Genomic DNA, 15,814 nt, shown 5'->3' on the forward strand with positions numbered 1-15,814 from the left:
GGGGGAGGGGCGCCAGGTAAACTCTGCAACACCGAGAGCGAAGCCCCAAGGCAGGGGGGTGAACAGTGGCTGCTGGAGGAGGGGGGGATTGTGGCCGCAGCCCCGCACTTCTGAAATTCCCCGGCGCCGGCCAGTGCGGGCCACATGGGGCCGAGGGTGCGCATGCGCGTGACGCCACGGCTCGTGGCCTGGAGCCTGGGCCAGGCCGCCCTGCGCACTGGAAGGGAGAAGGTGGATGGCAGAGGAAGGGGCTTGTGCTGAGGGGGGCCTGGGGCCAAGTGGAGACACTGAGGAAAAGGGCAGGAGGGGAGGTGTTAGTGGGAGGGGGGACAGGGTGGTGCTGGGAGAGGAGAGGGGAAGGGCATTGGGGCTAGAGGGGGAGGTGCTGGGAGAAGGCTCGAAAGGAGGGGTGGGCATGAGGAAGGTGGGGATGGAGCAAGGCATGTGGGGGCAAGGGCATGAGTGGAATGGGGGCAGAGGGTGGTGAGGGGGTGGGCATCAGGGAAAGAGAGTGCAGGGCAGGGGGGTTAAAGCAGCTTCCCCAGGGGGATGAGGCGCGAGTCAGAGAGTGGCCCTGGCAAGGGGCCTTTTTATTTGCTTCAACATTTATTTTAATCGCTTATTCACCTGGAAGGTGCCGGGCAGGCTCAGGAGGCTGCAGACCCGCCCCCCCGCACTTCACCCTTTCCACTCGAGTTTTATGTTTGTGCTCCCTGCATTTGAAAGGTGTTTACAGTGCAAAAAGGGAGCTAAAGATAGGACAGAATCTCAAAACAGATCCAACTGCTTGCACATAGAGCCAGAGGTTTGCAAACTCTGAGCCTCCTGTTGGTGTCAAGGGATCCAAATAGCTAAAGTTAATGTCATGGCAACATCTTCTCCCAGCGCAGCTCTAGGTTATGACAAGAGGTGGTTAGTGACTGAGAGAAACCAGGTGAGAGGGGATGAGGAGGGAAAAGTAAATCTCACTTTCAGTTTGTGTCTCCTGGGGCGGGGATGAGGCTGCAGAGATGTTGGCTCCATTGCTGGGAGGTGCCAAAGCAAGAGAGGGCACGGAAGGTTTCAGACCTTTTCATAGTAAACGCTTGAGTGTGTCTCTGTCTGGTCTCTGATACAATTGAAATGCAGAGTTCAGAATGGGGACATTGTTATAAAGAGGAGAGCCTGGAATCTCACCTCTCTTATCCCTTCTCCACCAGACACTCTGCCCTCTGCACTGGAGAGAGCAAGAGGAAAATCCCTGGGAGCTTTCAGACAAGGTGAGTTTGTTGGTGGAAATTCTTTAAATGATGAGAAAATTCCTGTGAACACATCTTCATGGGATTGTCATTGAAGTTACCAACCACACCCAGCAACCACTGCGAGCACAGCCCTAAACCTCACCCACTGATCTGTGAGGAGCCCCAGGGGCGCTGCATGGGGACCTGCGGATACTTTGAGAAACATTGGTCTATGAGGTGTGATGCTAAGTGGGTGAAGCTAAAGCGCACAAGGGGCGGCACCTTCAGGCTCAGATTTCACTGCTCAGTCAGTTTCAATATGGGGTTAGTTTCAAACAATATATAGGCTGAAAAGCTGGGAGCTGTCTGGCTTCCATGGGTATCAGTTTGTTCATGGCGATAAATTGCTGGATCCCCAAGGGCTCTTCGGTCTAGTGCAGGCCTGGGCAAACTACCGCCCATGGGGTGGGCTTGAGGAAGAAGGGACTGGAGTGCAGAAGAGGATGCGGGATCTAGCTCGCCGGGCCATTGGATCTGGCCCACTGATGCTTGGCAAGCCATGGGCTAGTTCCGTGCTTGCCACTTCCCACCTGCAAGCCACTAAAAGCGAAGGTGAGCCCGGAGGTGAAGCGGAAAGGCTACAGGCACTGCTTCCACCCCCAGGACAATCTCATTAGCTGGTTTCTGGCCAGGAAGGAAGAACTGTGCCCTCTCCCCTCTGGCTCATAGTTATTCACACACATACAAGGCCCTGCAGCCTTTGCAAGGATTAGGCAGGCTCCCTGCCTGCCTGAAAGAGGTGCTTGGCTGCTGGTCGGGAGTCACTCAGGTAAGTCTCCTGGCCAAAGCTTGCCTCTGGCACCCTAAACTCTCCCTTCCCCTCCTAATTCTCTGCCCCCCCCACTCCTGCCCCCCACTTCACATACCCAAACTCTTAGTTCTCTTCCTGTATTCAAGTATGCAAGAAGCTCTTTATGGTCAGAAACCCTCACCCCCTTATTTGCCCACTCAGCCACTTCTCTAAATTAACTTTTCCTTAAATATCTCATGAGTAGTTAACTAATCCAGTGCCCCAGATCACACCTCCCTCCTTCACTGAAAGTCATTCCCAGACCCCTCTTTCCCTCCTGCACCCCGAACCCTCACCCAAAACTCCCTTCTTCCAGTATCCATCCTATACCCTGTATCTCTTGCTTAATGTCTTGGAAGAGTGCTGCCCTTAACCACTTTCCAAAATCTTGGAGTTCCCTCCTTTGCTCCCCCGCCATCAAAATGAATTGCCCACCCCTGGTCTAGTGGATATAGTTCAGTGAGAGTCAATAACTGACTGCTGCAACCAGAGAATTTCAGGCTAGAGAGGAGGCACAGATATTTGATGGGTAAGAGGATTAGCTGCTGAAATAAATGAGCAAAGAACTGGTGGGTTCTCCATATTTTGATGTCTTCAAATCAACACTGGCGACTTTCTAGAAAACATGCTGTGGGGGAACAAACTTTGGGTAGCTGGGCTAAGTGTAATTGCTTGTGCAGCAGAGGGGACAGACTGCATGGCTAAGGATAGCTTCTGATGCCATAAATTTATGAATTTTAAGGTTTTATCCTGCAAACGCTCAGCACACGTGTTTAATAATATGCATCTGAATGCTCATATTAACTTCACTTCCTCTCCGTTGGAGAGAGTTTATAAAGTCTCTCAGATGAGAGAACCAAAGTTTGGGCTGCAAATCAGTGCATGAAGACTAAGGATTATAAATACAGCAGCCCAAATTAAATTAAACCTATGTCCATGTTCAGGCAGATGAATATGTGGCTTGTTAGCAGAAATAGTGGATGCTGAGAACTGAATTCCATTGCTGCAGGCAAGGTAATGTAACTGAAGCCAGGTTTTGAGATATAAATACAGCTTTCGGATCTAACTTGTGTGTGATGATTATGGAATATCTAGACTCAGCGTTTGCCCAGAACTGCAGAGTCCAGCATGTGTCACCAGCGACAGAGTCTGGACAGAATTGGGGTGTGGAAAGGTTAAAGCCCTTTTTGAAATGTCTCCAATTCCCCTTCTTCCCCTGCCAGGCTGCAGAACACCCATGTCTGTCTCCAGCTCAGCCCCTGGCCTGCAGAGCCAGGGACAGGAAATGGCTGTGGTGGAGCCAGTGAGCTTCGAGGAGGTGGCTGTGTATTTCTCTGAGGAGGAATGGGCTCTGCTGGACCCGGGCCAGAGAGCCCTCTACAGGGATGTGATGCAGGAGAATTATGAGGCTGTGAGCTGTCTGGGTAAGGATTCCTGTCCCCTTGTGTAACAGAAGCTCGGTGGACTCTGGAGCAGCTGGGTTGGGTTTGGTTCAGAGTCCTTTATTGCCAAACCCCCAATATCAGCAGTATCTGCCCCAGTAATCCTGGGCCTGTGTGAGAGGAGGTTTAGTGACATAATAGTGGTGCTGCTCTTTCCACAGCCAAGGTCTCATTGTGGTTCCAACCATCTTGCCCATGTTGTGCCTTGGCCGGAGGTGTCAGTGGAAGGGCCCAGGCAGGTACCAGAGTTGTGGGGCTGGGTGCAGCTGCTCTTAGCATCTGCAGGGTCCCCTTGTGCTGAGCCCCTGGAAGGAAGGTACCAACTCAGAGTCCTTCCCTGCCTCTGGTAGGTTCTGTGCAAGCCAGAGAGGCACCAAACGGCAGGCTCAACTGGCCACAAGAGGAGGGCTGCTGCTGCTGGCAGAGTAGAGCCAAGGCTGCAGAAGGGGAGCTGAGCTGCAGGAGCATCTACAAGCAGCAGAGAAGCAGCCCATCCTGTCTCCACCTTGGCTGGCCACAGGAACAGGCGGGCACTGCCCTGGCTGCCTGCAGGACTGACAGCTGTTCTGGGCCGCTGATAGGGCCCACCATGGCACAGTCAGTCAGGATCAGGAGTGTGGACCATAGGCAGGGCTTGAAGTGGCCAGCCAAGGATTCATTTTCCTGATCAGACAATTCCCCTGCCTCCTTCTGGCTCAAGTAGAGCATCTGAGCCCAAGAGCAGGGCAAGTCCAGCCCCAAGCCAAGAGCTTTGTGGGCAGAGCCCGTAGGGCTCTAGAGCTCTGCTGGGTCCTTTCCTTCCCAGCCCTAGAGTCCTGACATATGGCAGCTCAAATATGAGTCCTGGCTAGAGGCATCTGTCAGTTCTGAAAGTCTTAGAGCTCTCCCCTTATGAGCAGTGAGTTCCTGTCCTGCCCAAGTATGGAACAGGCCCTAAGGGAGACTGAGTTGTATCCTGGAGAGTGCAGCAGAGCGCTCAGTTCCTCATGGGACTCTGCTGGGCTATTCCCAACATTGTGGGGGGGGGGGGGGGGGGGGAGGAATTAGTATGTCCTGGGATCTTGTTCCAGCCGGAGACCAGTCTCTGGAAGGTGGGGAAGGAGCCTCTCTGGGTAGGAGACTCTGTTCCTGGCTTTGGAAGCAGGAATGGCTCAGACATTAATGAACAAAATCAGCACTTAGTTAATTGCTCCCCGAATAGGATTTCCAGTCTCCAAAGCTCATGTGCTCCCCTGTGTGGAGCAAAGGGAATACCAGCAGATCCCGGATCTCCAAGGCTGTGAGGAAGGGGAGATCATCAGTGACACCCACACAGGTGAGAAATCAGCTAAACTGACTCAGACCAATTTCTGTGTTCTCATAGCAGATATTGGTTGTATGTTTTCATCAAGTCTGACTGGCCCTTCAGCCTGTCTTCAACTCCAGTCTGCGTGTGCTGTGTGGGGAAAGATTGATGGGGGAGCAGGGTGAACTCAGCTCATGATTATTGTGTCTTTCCAGCCATTCTTTGGGTGTGTCCCCCATTTTCTATTCACCATTCAGAATTTTTATTTCAGCTCAGCACAGGGAATGACTCCTCTGTGGTTTCTCTCTCCATCCCAGCAGGTGATGGGATGCTGATTGAAAACAGTGAGAAGAGTCTTCAGGAGGAAGGACCTGAGCGAATGGCTCCATGTGGGGTGTTAGTGGAAAGATCTGAAGGGCATGTTTCTCAGAGTCCTAAGCAAGGAGAGACTCGTGAGAGTCAGCGTAGTCTACAAAGGCAGCAAGGAAACTATCCAGGAGCAAGACAGGATAAATCCAGTCACAGGAGCAGAAGGTTGAAAACAAACACAGAAACTGTTCAAATGAAAATCCCCCATCAATATTCACCTTGTGCTTGCAATGACTGTGCAACTCCTATTAAACATGAAGGAGCCCAAACAGGAGTGAAATCCTTCAGCTGCTCTGACTGTGGGAAAAGCTTCAGTCGGCGGTCATACCTTGTTAGCCATAGGAGAGCCCACACAGGGGAGAAACCCTTCAGCTGCTCTGACTGTGGGAAAAGCTTCAGTCGGCGGTCATACCTTGTTAGCCATAGGAGAGCCCACACAGGAGAGAGACCCTTCAGCTGCTCTGACTGTGGGAAAAGGTTCAGTCAGCCCTCAACCCTTCTTACCCATAGGAGAGCCCACACAGGAGAGAAACCCTTCAGCTGCTCTGACTGTGGGAAAAGCTTCAGTCGGCAGTCAAACCTTGTTACCCATAGGAGAGTCCACACAGGAGAGAAACCCTTCAGCTGCTCTGACTGTGGGAAAAGCTTCAGTGACAGGTCACAGCTTGTTAGGCATAAGAGAGCCCACACAGGAGAGAAACCCTTCAGCTGCTCTGACTGTGGGAAAAGCTTCAGTGAGACCTCAACCCTTGTTATCCATAGGAGAGCCCACACAGGGGAGAAACCCTTCAGATGCTCTGACTGTGGGAAAAGCTTCAGTGTCAAGTCACAGCTTGTTAGGCATAAGAGAGCCCACACAGGAGAGAAACCCTTCAGCTGCTCTGACTGTGGGAAAAGCTTCAGTGAGACCTCAACCCTTGTTATCCATAGGAGAGTCCACACAGGAGAGAAACCCTTCAGCTGCTCTGACTGTGGGAAAAGCTTCAGTTGGATGTCACACCTTGTTAGACATAGGAGAGTCCACACAGGAGAGAAACCCTTCAGCTGCTTGGACTGTGGGAAAAGCTTCAGTCGGATGTCACACCTTGTTAGACATAGGAGAGTCCACACAGGAAAGAAACCTTCAGCTGCTCTGACTGTTGGAAAAGCTTCAGTCGGATGTCACAGCTTGTTAGGCATAAGAGAGCCCACACAGGAGAGAAACCCTTCAGCTGCTCTGACTGTGGGAAAAGCTTCAGTGAGACCTCAACCCTTGTTATCCATAGGAGAGCCCACACAGGGGAGAAACCCTTCAGCTGCTCTGACTGTAGGAAAGATTCAATGACTGGTCACAGCTTAGCGATAGAAATGTAGCCGTGTTAGTCTGGTGTAGCTGAAACCAAACACAGGACTATGTAGCACGTTAAAGACTAACAAGATGGTTTATTAGATGATGAGCTTTTGTGGGCCAGACCCACTTCCTTAGATCAAATAGTAGAAGAAAATAGTCACAACCATATATACCAAAGGATACAATTTTTAAAAACTGAACACATATGAAAAGGACAAATCGTATTTCAGAACAGAAGGGGGATGTGGGGAAGAGAGAGGGGGAAGGTAAATGTCTGTGAGCTAATGGTATTAGAGGTGATAATTGGGGAAGCTATCTTTGTTGAGACCAACATATAGTGTCGAATTTTAGCATGAATGACAGTTCAGAAGTTTCCCTTTCGAGTGCAGATTTAAAATGCTTTTGAAGTAGGATGCAGGTAGTTAAGTCGTTGAGACAGTGTCCTTTCTAATTGAAAGGGCAAGAAACTGTTTTTTCGTTGTGATCCTGTCTAATATCTGTTTTGTGGGCATTGATCCTTTGGGGAAATGTCTGAGACATTTGTCATTGTACATTTTAAATCTGCACTTGAAAGGGAATCCTCTGAACTGTCATTCATGCTAAAATTTGACACTCTGTGTCGGTCTCAAAAAAAGATAGCTTCCCCAATTATTACCTCTAATACCATTAGCTCACAGACATTTACCTTCCCCCACTTCCTTCTCTCTCCCCCCGCATCCCCCTTCTATTTTGTTTGGTCACAGCTTGTTATCTATAGGAGAGGTCACACAGGAGAGAAACCCTTCAGGTGCTCTGACTGTGGGAAAAGATTCAGTGACAGGTCACAGTTTGTTAGGCATAGGGGATTTCACACAGGTATTAAACACTTCAGCTGCTCTGGGTGTGGGAAAAGCTTTAGTCAGACCTCAACCCTTGTTAGACATAGGAAAACCCATACAGAAGAAGCTGTTCAGCTGCTTTCACTGAAGGAAATGCTGCAGTCAGAGGTCACACCTTGTTATCCATGAGAACTCTCACAGGAGTGAAATTGTTTAACTGCTCTGACTTTGGAATATGCTATAGCAAGACTTCAAGCCTTGTTGCATATAGTTGAACCCACATAGGTGACAAACCCTATAGTGGTGGTGAGCAAAATTTTCTCAGTTGGCAGAATCCAGCCTTCCTAAGACTTTGATCCTGTTCACTAGGCAGTGCCAGGCCCCACCTCCAAATGAGCATCTGCTGAGGGGGAAGGAGCTTAGCCCCACCCCCTCTGCATGCTTTATAGCCACTAGAGAGGAGGCAGTGCTAGGCTCAGTCTTTGCCACACAACCTGAGGCCGGCACTAGAGGCACTGCTGCCACTGCACTGCTGGCCTCCAGGGCCACATGGCCATGTCAGGGGTTCCTCTGGGGCTGGTCCTGGGCTGCATGGCTGCAGCAGCAACACCTCCAGCCCTGGACTGAATGGGTGCAGTAGTGGTGCCTCTCGTGTCTGGGGCTGGTCCTAGTCTGTGTGGGTGCTGCTACAGCAATTGAGCCTCCCTCTGGAGTGACCAGGACAGTGTGACTGGAGATGTTGCTGCAAGGGGGCCCAAAGCCAGGTGATATTTGCTGTCCTTCCCAGACACTCCCTCCCAACCTCCTCAATTCCCTTCCCCCCCAGCAGCCAGCACCCCCAGCTTGCACTGACACCCTCCTTTTTTCTTGCACCGTCTCACCTGACCAGACACTGCATCTTCCCTCAGGCCAGACACCTGCCTGTTTCTGCATCCCAGATCCTTTCTCAAGACCCCAACCCTTTCTTGAGGCCCCTGTCACGTTATTGGATTTTAAGGTGAGCATACTCACCTTAAGATCATTGTTGTGCTCACGGGAAACTGTTTGCCCCAAATTTGGTACAGAGTGGGCCATGAGAGGTATCAAATGAAAGCTGATATTGTGTGGATTCTGTGTGTGGTACTCATGTACTAGTTTGGAGTTTGTATGGGGAGTTATGACTATGAGCTCTGCTGATGCTGTGTATGGACTGCTTGTCATGAGGAAGGAATGTCCAATGAGTGACTATGCTAATCAGTATGGCTCCAAGGACAATGGTTCTCAGGGTGGGCAATACACACCTGAGGAATGCATGTGGAAAGCTGCAAAGCAGCCAGGGCACAATGACTGCTGGCATATGAAACACGTCACTTGATCATGTGACTAGCTCTAGTTTGGGAGACACCAGAAATGAATATCAAATGCCATGAGGGGGCTCAGTCTTGCAACTTATCCCGAATGCAGCTTTGCTAAGGACAGAGACACGGAAAGGATTGGTGACCCATCCTGACATACCGTGTACGCCAAAGACTTTTATGCTAGGAGTTTGTAACATCTCCGCTAAGATCCTGCATCAAGAACTTGCTGATTGATGTATACTATGTATTCTCCTTAAGAAACTTACTCTCAACCTTTGCTTTCTTTTATTAATAAACCTTTAGATTCTAAAGGATTGGTCCACTGTGATTTGGTGAGTAAGATCTAAAGTATAAATTGCCCAGGGATTCATGGCTGGTTCTTTAGAACCAGGTGGATCTGTTCTGGGTTGGAGAGATTGGGCTGTATAACCCCTCACCTGTGTGTAAGCCAAGGGCTGATTGTGGCACAGGAAGAGCTGGGGTATCTGAGGGGTTTTGCTCATGAGGCTTCCTGCAGGCTGGATTGGCAGCTGAGGTGCTCAGTGTGACTGGTTTGTGGCCTATTTTGGAAAGGTCTCCAGTCAAGGGCTGTCAGCAGTCCTGGTTTTGAGCAATTTTCCTTGAGTGGATTCCCTCAGCGGTGCTCAGGCCCGGCCCGGCCAATCACAGCCCTGCCCTCTCCAAACCTTCTGTAGGTTACTGTTGCTAATGGAAACTCACTGTTAATTACATAATTAGTCAAGCCATTTTGCTAGGACTGCATCTGGGCAGTTGCATTTAAATTATTAAAGAGATTAAACCTTTTAACTTTCTCATGTTAGTTGATCAAACTTTATTTTAAATTAAGTAAAATATTTATGTCCAATACATACTGTGGAGGTAGGCCTCACTAGCCTGGCCAAAGACTGACCCGTACGCAGTGCATCCTGCGTCAGAAGCGAGCTTCCTAAGCAAGTTGAGCAAGAAACCACAATGCTGTTAAACAAACAAAAAATTGCACTGCTTGCAATTTATCGGGTCAAGCAGAGATTACCATTTAAGGATAAAGTGCCTTACTTCCTCTTTTCTCTGTAAATTTCCAGTGTGACTTTGTAAGAAGGTATAAATATCTCAGGCATTTGAGTGTGAGGAAGGGTCTTGTATTGATAAGGAGTGACTCCCTGCCATCTGTGACCCCTCCCCCAAGCTGTATTATTAAGGTGGTTTTGTCTGTCTTGAACCCTAAAGCTAGCGTGTGTTTATTCCACAACAGCTGGGAGCAGCTGAAGCCAAGAGCCCTGTTCTACTGTGTCAACAATCTCTGAGGTGGCTTAAAATCCCCTCTCCAGTTTCTAACCTTGAAACCTTGCTCTTTTTTTAACAGGTGTAAGCACTCTTGCACAGGGGCTCTTGCACAAGAGGGCAGCGTGGACGCTCGGGAAGGGTTTCTTGTGCAAGAAAGCCGTATGGCTAAAATGGCCATCGGAAAATTCTTGCAAAAGAGAGCATCCACACCGCCATGGATGCTCTTGCGCAAAAGCACAGCTCACACATGGCAGTGTGCACATGTTCTTGCACAAAACTTCTTGCACAAAAACCCAAAAGTGTAGACATAGCCCAGATGTTTGCTTACCAGAGATGGAGAGACGTCAAAATAGACTAAGCCATCTCGAGAAAGGCTTCTGCCAAAGCCAGGGATTGAACCAGGGCCCTTCAAATCTTCAGTCTAACACTGTCCCAACTAAACTACTTTGGCAACTGTCTGCAGTTTTCTAAGGCTGACACTTCTGTGATGTAGTGGGGGTACCTTGCTGGTTGCTATGCTTGGCAGTGGACTGTGGGTGACCTCCACTGGCTGCTGTCTGTAGCACAGCAAACAGGGCAGGGGGTGAGTCATTATGCAAAAAGGGTCTCTCAACCTGTCTGACCAGCTACCCCCCAGGGAGAGAAACAAAGGAAGGTAGAATGCCGCCCCTGGCTGGGGGGGCAGGGCTAGAAGAGTGTTAGTTTGTTTGTCTGAGATCATGGAGGAGACAGCCTAAGGAAAGGGGCTGGAATTTAGGGGCCCAGTCTCCCCCATCTCAAGGGGGACTGAGGCATCCTATCCCCAGTTCCTGTAACCAGATTACACCTGTGCTGTGCGGTATCCTTGAGGAGCAATAAACTCCCTCTATTCTACTGGCTGGTGGAGTCTGTTCATGCCATTATGGGGGTGCAGGAGATGGGAAAACCCCAATGCCTCATCACACTGGTGTCAGAAGTGGGATGCACTGCACCCAGTGGATGGAGCTTCCAGCGGTGAGTGACAAGGCGCAATAGAAGCAAGAGCCCTGGAGCCAGGCATGCTGGAGACAGAGCAAAGCGGTTCCTGAGAATCGTGGGGCACTGCAGCACTAGACTGGTGAGTCTGCACTGAGGCGACCGGGGGGAGATGGCCTATGCCCAACTCTTGAAGGCAGAGCTGGTGAAGCTGTGCGGAGAGAGGGGCTTGCCTGTGTGTAAAGCAACCAAGGCCCAGCTGATTACCAGGCTGAAGGAGAATGACCAGTCACAGGGCCAGGCTCTTATGCCTGTGGGAAGCAGCCAGACCCCACCTGGGAGCTTCTCAGGCTCAGAGAGGGGGCAGAGCACTGGAGCCCACCAGAGAGATGGGAGAGCTTCCCAGGAAAGCCCTGCAAGCCATAGTCCACATAGGGCAGGGTCCAGCCAAGCAGAGCTGCGGCAGCTGGAGATCCAGCTGCAGATGAAGGAATTGGAAGTAGAGGACTGAGAGAAGGAGCGCTAAGATCCAGAAAGGGACCGCCAGGACTGAGAGAGGCTGCGACAGCATGAATTGGCCATGGCAGAGTGGAGAACCGGCGGGGCCCCGACTGTGCCAAGAGCGGATGGGTCCCAAGGTCCCAGTGCTGCCAGACGCTTGGAGAGGCTCGTGGTGGCCCAATTGAAGGACATGGGTGACATAGCCGGGTTCCTCAGCTCCTTTGAGAGGGCCTGTGGACTGCAACGGGTCCCCTCTAGCTGACTGGTTGCAGGAGCTCATCCCTGCACTGAACCAGGAGGCTGCCGGAGTGCTCAGTCAGCTGGAGGACCTACAGCCAGGGGATTACAACCGAGTCAAGGAGGCCCTACTGCACAAGTTTGGGCTGACCCCCGAAATGTACAGGAAGAAGGTCCGGGGAGTACAGAAGGAGCCATGGGAGACCTATGCGGACCTGGCCTCCCGCCTGGCACAATGCTGCTGCAAGTTGGTGTCTGGAGTCGGAGCCCAGACCGCAGAGGAGCTGCTCAAGCTGGTCATGATGGAGCAGTTCTATGAAGCATGCACACCCAGACTGAGGCTATGGCTCAAGGACCAAAGACGAGAGAACCCTCAGGAGGCCGGGAGACTGGCGGATGAGTTCATGGAGAGCCGGTCCGGGTGTGAATGGGAGTCCTGGAAAGAAAGGGAATCGCGCAGAGACCGGTTCTCGGCTGAGCGACAGAGAGAGGCACCTCCGAGGCGAGCCCCAGGGACCAGGACCAGTCATCGATGCCTCAGAAAACCAGCCAGGGCCCGGGCAGAGTCGACCCAAAAGGGCCCGCAGGGCCTAACTTGCCATCGCTGGAGCTGGAGGAAGGGCGGGCTGCCCCAGAGGCTGGGGCCAGCAGGCAAACCTCAGCTCAGAGAGGAGGGAAGGATGCTCAGTGCACCTCCCCTGGGAGGTCTGACCCTCGGGAGGCGGATTTCTCCATGTACCGGGTGGGGGTAGGACGGCCCCTGCGGAGCGAATACCTCATACCCCTGCAAGTGGACAGCAAAGGGGTGACGGGTTTCTGGGACATGGGGGCGGAGGTGACGCTGTCCCGGTCTCACATAGTGGCTCCAGACCGGGTACTACCCCATACTCAACTGACCCTGAAGGGCATAGATGGGTCCCCGTTTAAGGTGCCTGTAGTCAGGGTGCATCTGAAATGGGGGGCCAAGGAAGGTCTCAAGGAAGTGGGGGTGCACCCGCACTTGCCCATGGAAGAGCTGATGGGGAATGACCTAGAGGAGTGGCCCCATGAATCCCAGCGGGCTCTAGTCACCGCCCAGAGCCAGAACCAGCGAGGGGCTGGCAACCTGGATCCAGGGGAGGACTGCCGGCAGGGTCTTCAGGGTCCCATCCCAGTGGACACGGGGTCCAGCCAAGCTGGGACTCTGGACCTAGGCAAAGGTGGGGAACAGGTCCTGATCCCTGCCCCAGTGGCTGAATTCCAGGCTGAGATGCAGGCAGACCTCTCCTTGCAGAGGCTGAGGGACCAGGCTGGCCTTCGTGCAGCTCAGCCCCTGGGGAGAGTTGGCCAAGAGAGATTCCTGTGGGAGCGGGGATTCCTGTTCCGGGAATGGCTTCCTCCTAGGAAGGTGAGGGCATGGGGGGGTCCAGTGGCAGCTGGTAGTCCCCCCAAAGTATCGCCTCAAGCTGCTGTATTTGGCCCACGACGTCCCCGTTGGGGGCCACCAGGGGACCCGGAGCACCCGGCTGAGGCTGCTCCAACACTTCTACTGGCTGGGGATATTTGTGGCCGTGCAGCGGTACTGCCGGTCCTGTGACTCCTGCCAGAGGGGCAGGAAGGCTGAAGATGGGAGGAAAGCTGCTTGGGGGCTCCTACCCCATATAGAGGACCCCCTGGGCTTGCAGGGCCTGCTGCGGCCTGGGTTCGATTCCCTGTCAGGGAAACCAGCCTTGTCATGAATCTGCCTGGTCTTTGCCCTTTCCTATCACAGGGAGTGCCAATGGGTTGAGGGAAGGGGGGTGCCAGAGGCAGGCTCTGACTGGGAGACCTGCAGAGCACAACTCTCAGGCAGATACTTCCCTGCATGGGCAACACAGGTTGTATGCCTGGATGAATAAGAGCTCGGGGGGAGGTGCCAGGGCTTCAAGCAGGCAGCTCCCATTGGCCACAAGCAGGGACCAGGCATGAAGCCTTTTCCTCTACAGCTGTGAAATCTTGCTGGTTATGGCCACAGCTTGGCAAAGACAAATCAAGATCATCTCATTAGCCCTGTCTCTCTCCCTGACTTCTTCCTGTGAGTTGTTGCCTCCTTGATTAATGCCCACCCATTGCTGGCCCTAGATATGGAACAGTGGCTATGGGGATGTATTTGGATAATCTCATGTGACCTTATCTGGGGCCAGCCAGCTAAGTAGGAGGGACAGGGCAACGTTTCTCTTTCTTCTGCAGAGAGGGAGTCAGCTCATTCCCATGAGGCTGCATACAAATGGAGCAGGGTCTGGAAGGGTGAAGCAGCTGAATGGAAAAAGCAAGGACAGTAGAGTACCAGCTACCAGCTGAGAACCTCAAGCACAGAGCAGTGTGTTGGTCCCATAGTGTAAGGGGCAGGGTTCAGGAATTTGAATCCTACAAGCTGAGTTCAAATCTCAGTGGGTCCTACTGGGGAAATGTTGGTTTGTGTAAATCCTTGAATATTGATCTTCTTGCCTCTCTCACTCAGTTCTACTTTGTGCTTCTTCACTTTCTCAATGTAAGGACTTTGGAGAAAACTCTCAAACATCTGCTCCAATGGCGCAATGGATCAGCACGCAGTACTTATAAGGCAGTGCGCATAGGAGACTTGCTGAGGTTGTGAATTCAAACATCACCCAGAGCAGTGGTTTTCAGTCCCTACTGGGCTGTCCCCTTCCAGTGAACCATGTGGGAGCTGGGATTCCAGCTCAGAGGAGACTATCAGTCAAAATTCCCCCTTCACAGATTATGGCCTCATCAGAGTGAATGCTGGGTGGCCAGGATCTAAGGCCAAGTGGCACAGAAAGAGTTGGACCTTGGTCCATTTTGCTTCCAGGGTCTTGTTGCCCATCTTCCCTTTTGTATGTGGGAAAAACTCTGTTCATTTGGAAGGCCTGTATTCCTCATTTTATTAGGAATAAGGGCTCTTCCCAAAGAGGAGGTTTTCCCCACATTTGGGCCTGTGTAGATGGGCCAAATGTCAGAAAAGCCTCTTCTGAAAAAAGACAAGTGTCTCCAAAACTGTTCTAATGTATGGTCCCAGATGACACCTTTCAATTCCAAAGTGCAGCCATTCCCCATCAGTCTGGGAGGGATCTCAAGGCCTATACAGCCCAAGATATGCGATTGGTAACTCGTACCCACAATCTTTTTGTCAACTGCAGTGCAACCTAAGGATAACTTGCTAAGCACACACTACAGTCTGCTGTTCTACCAGCTGAGCTATTGAAGGGTTCCTGAGTGCCACTGGTTTGTCCATGTTGGCCCATCTACAAGTGTCAGGGCAAGTGCTCCCCCAGGTGGATGGCATCACAGGCGAGGGGCAGAAGAACCTGGGAGCACAGAGGTGCTTCCCATGCAGAAGGACCCCTGAGCTAGATCCATTCATGTCACAGCAAAAGTAAAATACCTGGGTTCTTCTCCTGTGTCTTTTTTTGTTTCAATGTCTCTAGGGGTGCAAGAGGGGCAGATCCACAAAAAAAACAAATGGGTTGAGTGAATCTTGGGCCAGCTTCTCACTTGTGCTGCTCGCTCTCCCAGACAGATCCCAAGGCAATAGCTTCACACCCAATGGATGGGTTAGCAGAGGCCAGGGGGCAATAGGCAAAGCCTGGCAGCTGCTGGGATCAGACCTGAGGGCATCAGGGGAAGCAGCAAGAAACACAAACTCAGCCCTCTGCATCTCTAGCCAGGCTGGTAGGTTTCATGGCCCCAGCTCATCTGAGCCAGCCGGATGAGAGACCGAGCGCCAGTGGGCACCAGACATCCAGAAGAAGGCACAAAAATCTCTTCTCACCAGCCTGAGGACAAGAAATCTAAAGCAGGAGGGTTTTGCAACAACCAGCCTAGGAAAATCCCACTGACAATAGAACTCAGGTTGCAAAGTTCAGAGCCCTGAGCGCTGCCCCTTGCAGCATGGGACAAACAGCTATTTTTGGTGGGCACCTGGGGCTCTCAGCTCTTCAGCTGCCTCTGCTCTCCCGGCCCCTCCAGCTGCCCCATCCCAGCTGCTTGTTTATTTTTTGTTTTTATTTAAGTACCAGCTCTAGTAGAAGCCACCAGTCTCCCCTCTCCCATCACGTGATGGACAGGTCACTGCCCCCAACCAGACTCTGAAATGGCCCCCTGCATTTCCCTGGCCCCGTGGAAGAGGCCCAGGGCCAGGATGGAGCCAGGGGAAGCAGGAAGAGCCCTAG

General features: G+C 52.0%; 1 protein-coding gene across 1 annotated transcript; it reads left to right on the forward strand.

Annotated features, from left to right (window-relative positions):
* The first annotated feature begins 1,018 nt into the window (after window positions 1–1,018).
* On the forward strand, window positions 1,019–6,750 carry LOC142821534 (uncharacterized). Its single transcript, XM_075912755.1, is given in 5 exon segments — window positions 1,019–1,259; window positions 3,294–3,494; window positions 4,714–4,827; window positions 5,115–6,287; window positions 6,290–6,750. Coding segments are annotated over 4 exon segments (1,704 nt in total). The 5' UTR covers window positions 1,019–1,259; window positions 3,294–3,307; the 3' UTR covers window positions 6,520–6,750.
* The last annotated feature ends 9,064 nt before the right edge of the window (window positions 6,751–15,814 follow it).

This window comes from Pelodiscus sinensis, chromosome 31, assembly GCF_049634645.1.
Source record: "Pelodiscus sinensis isolate JC-2024 chromosome 31, ASM4963464v1, whole genome shotgun sequence".
Lineage (NCBI taxonomy): Eukaryota > Metazoa > Chordata > Testudines > Trionychidae > Pelodiscus > Pelodiscus sinensis.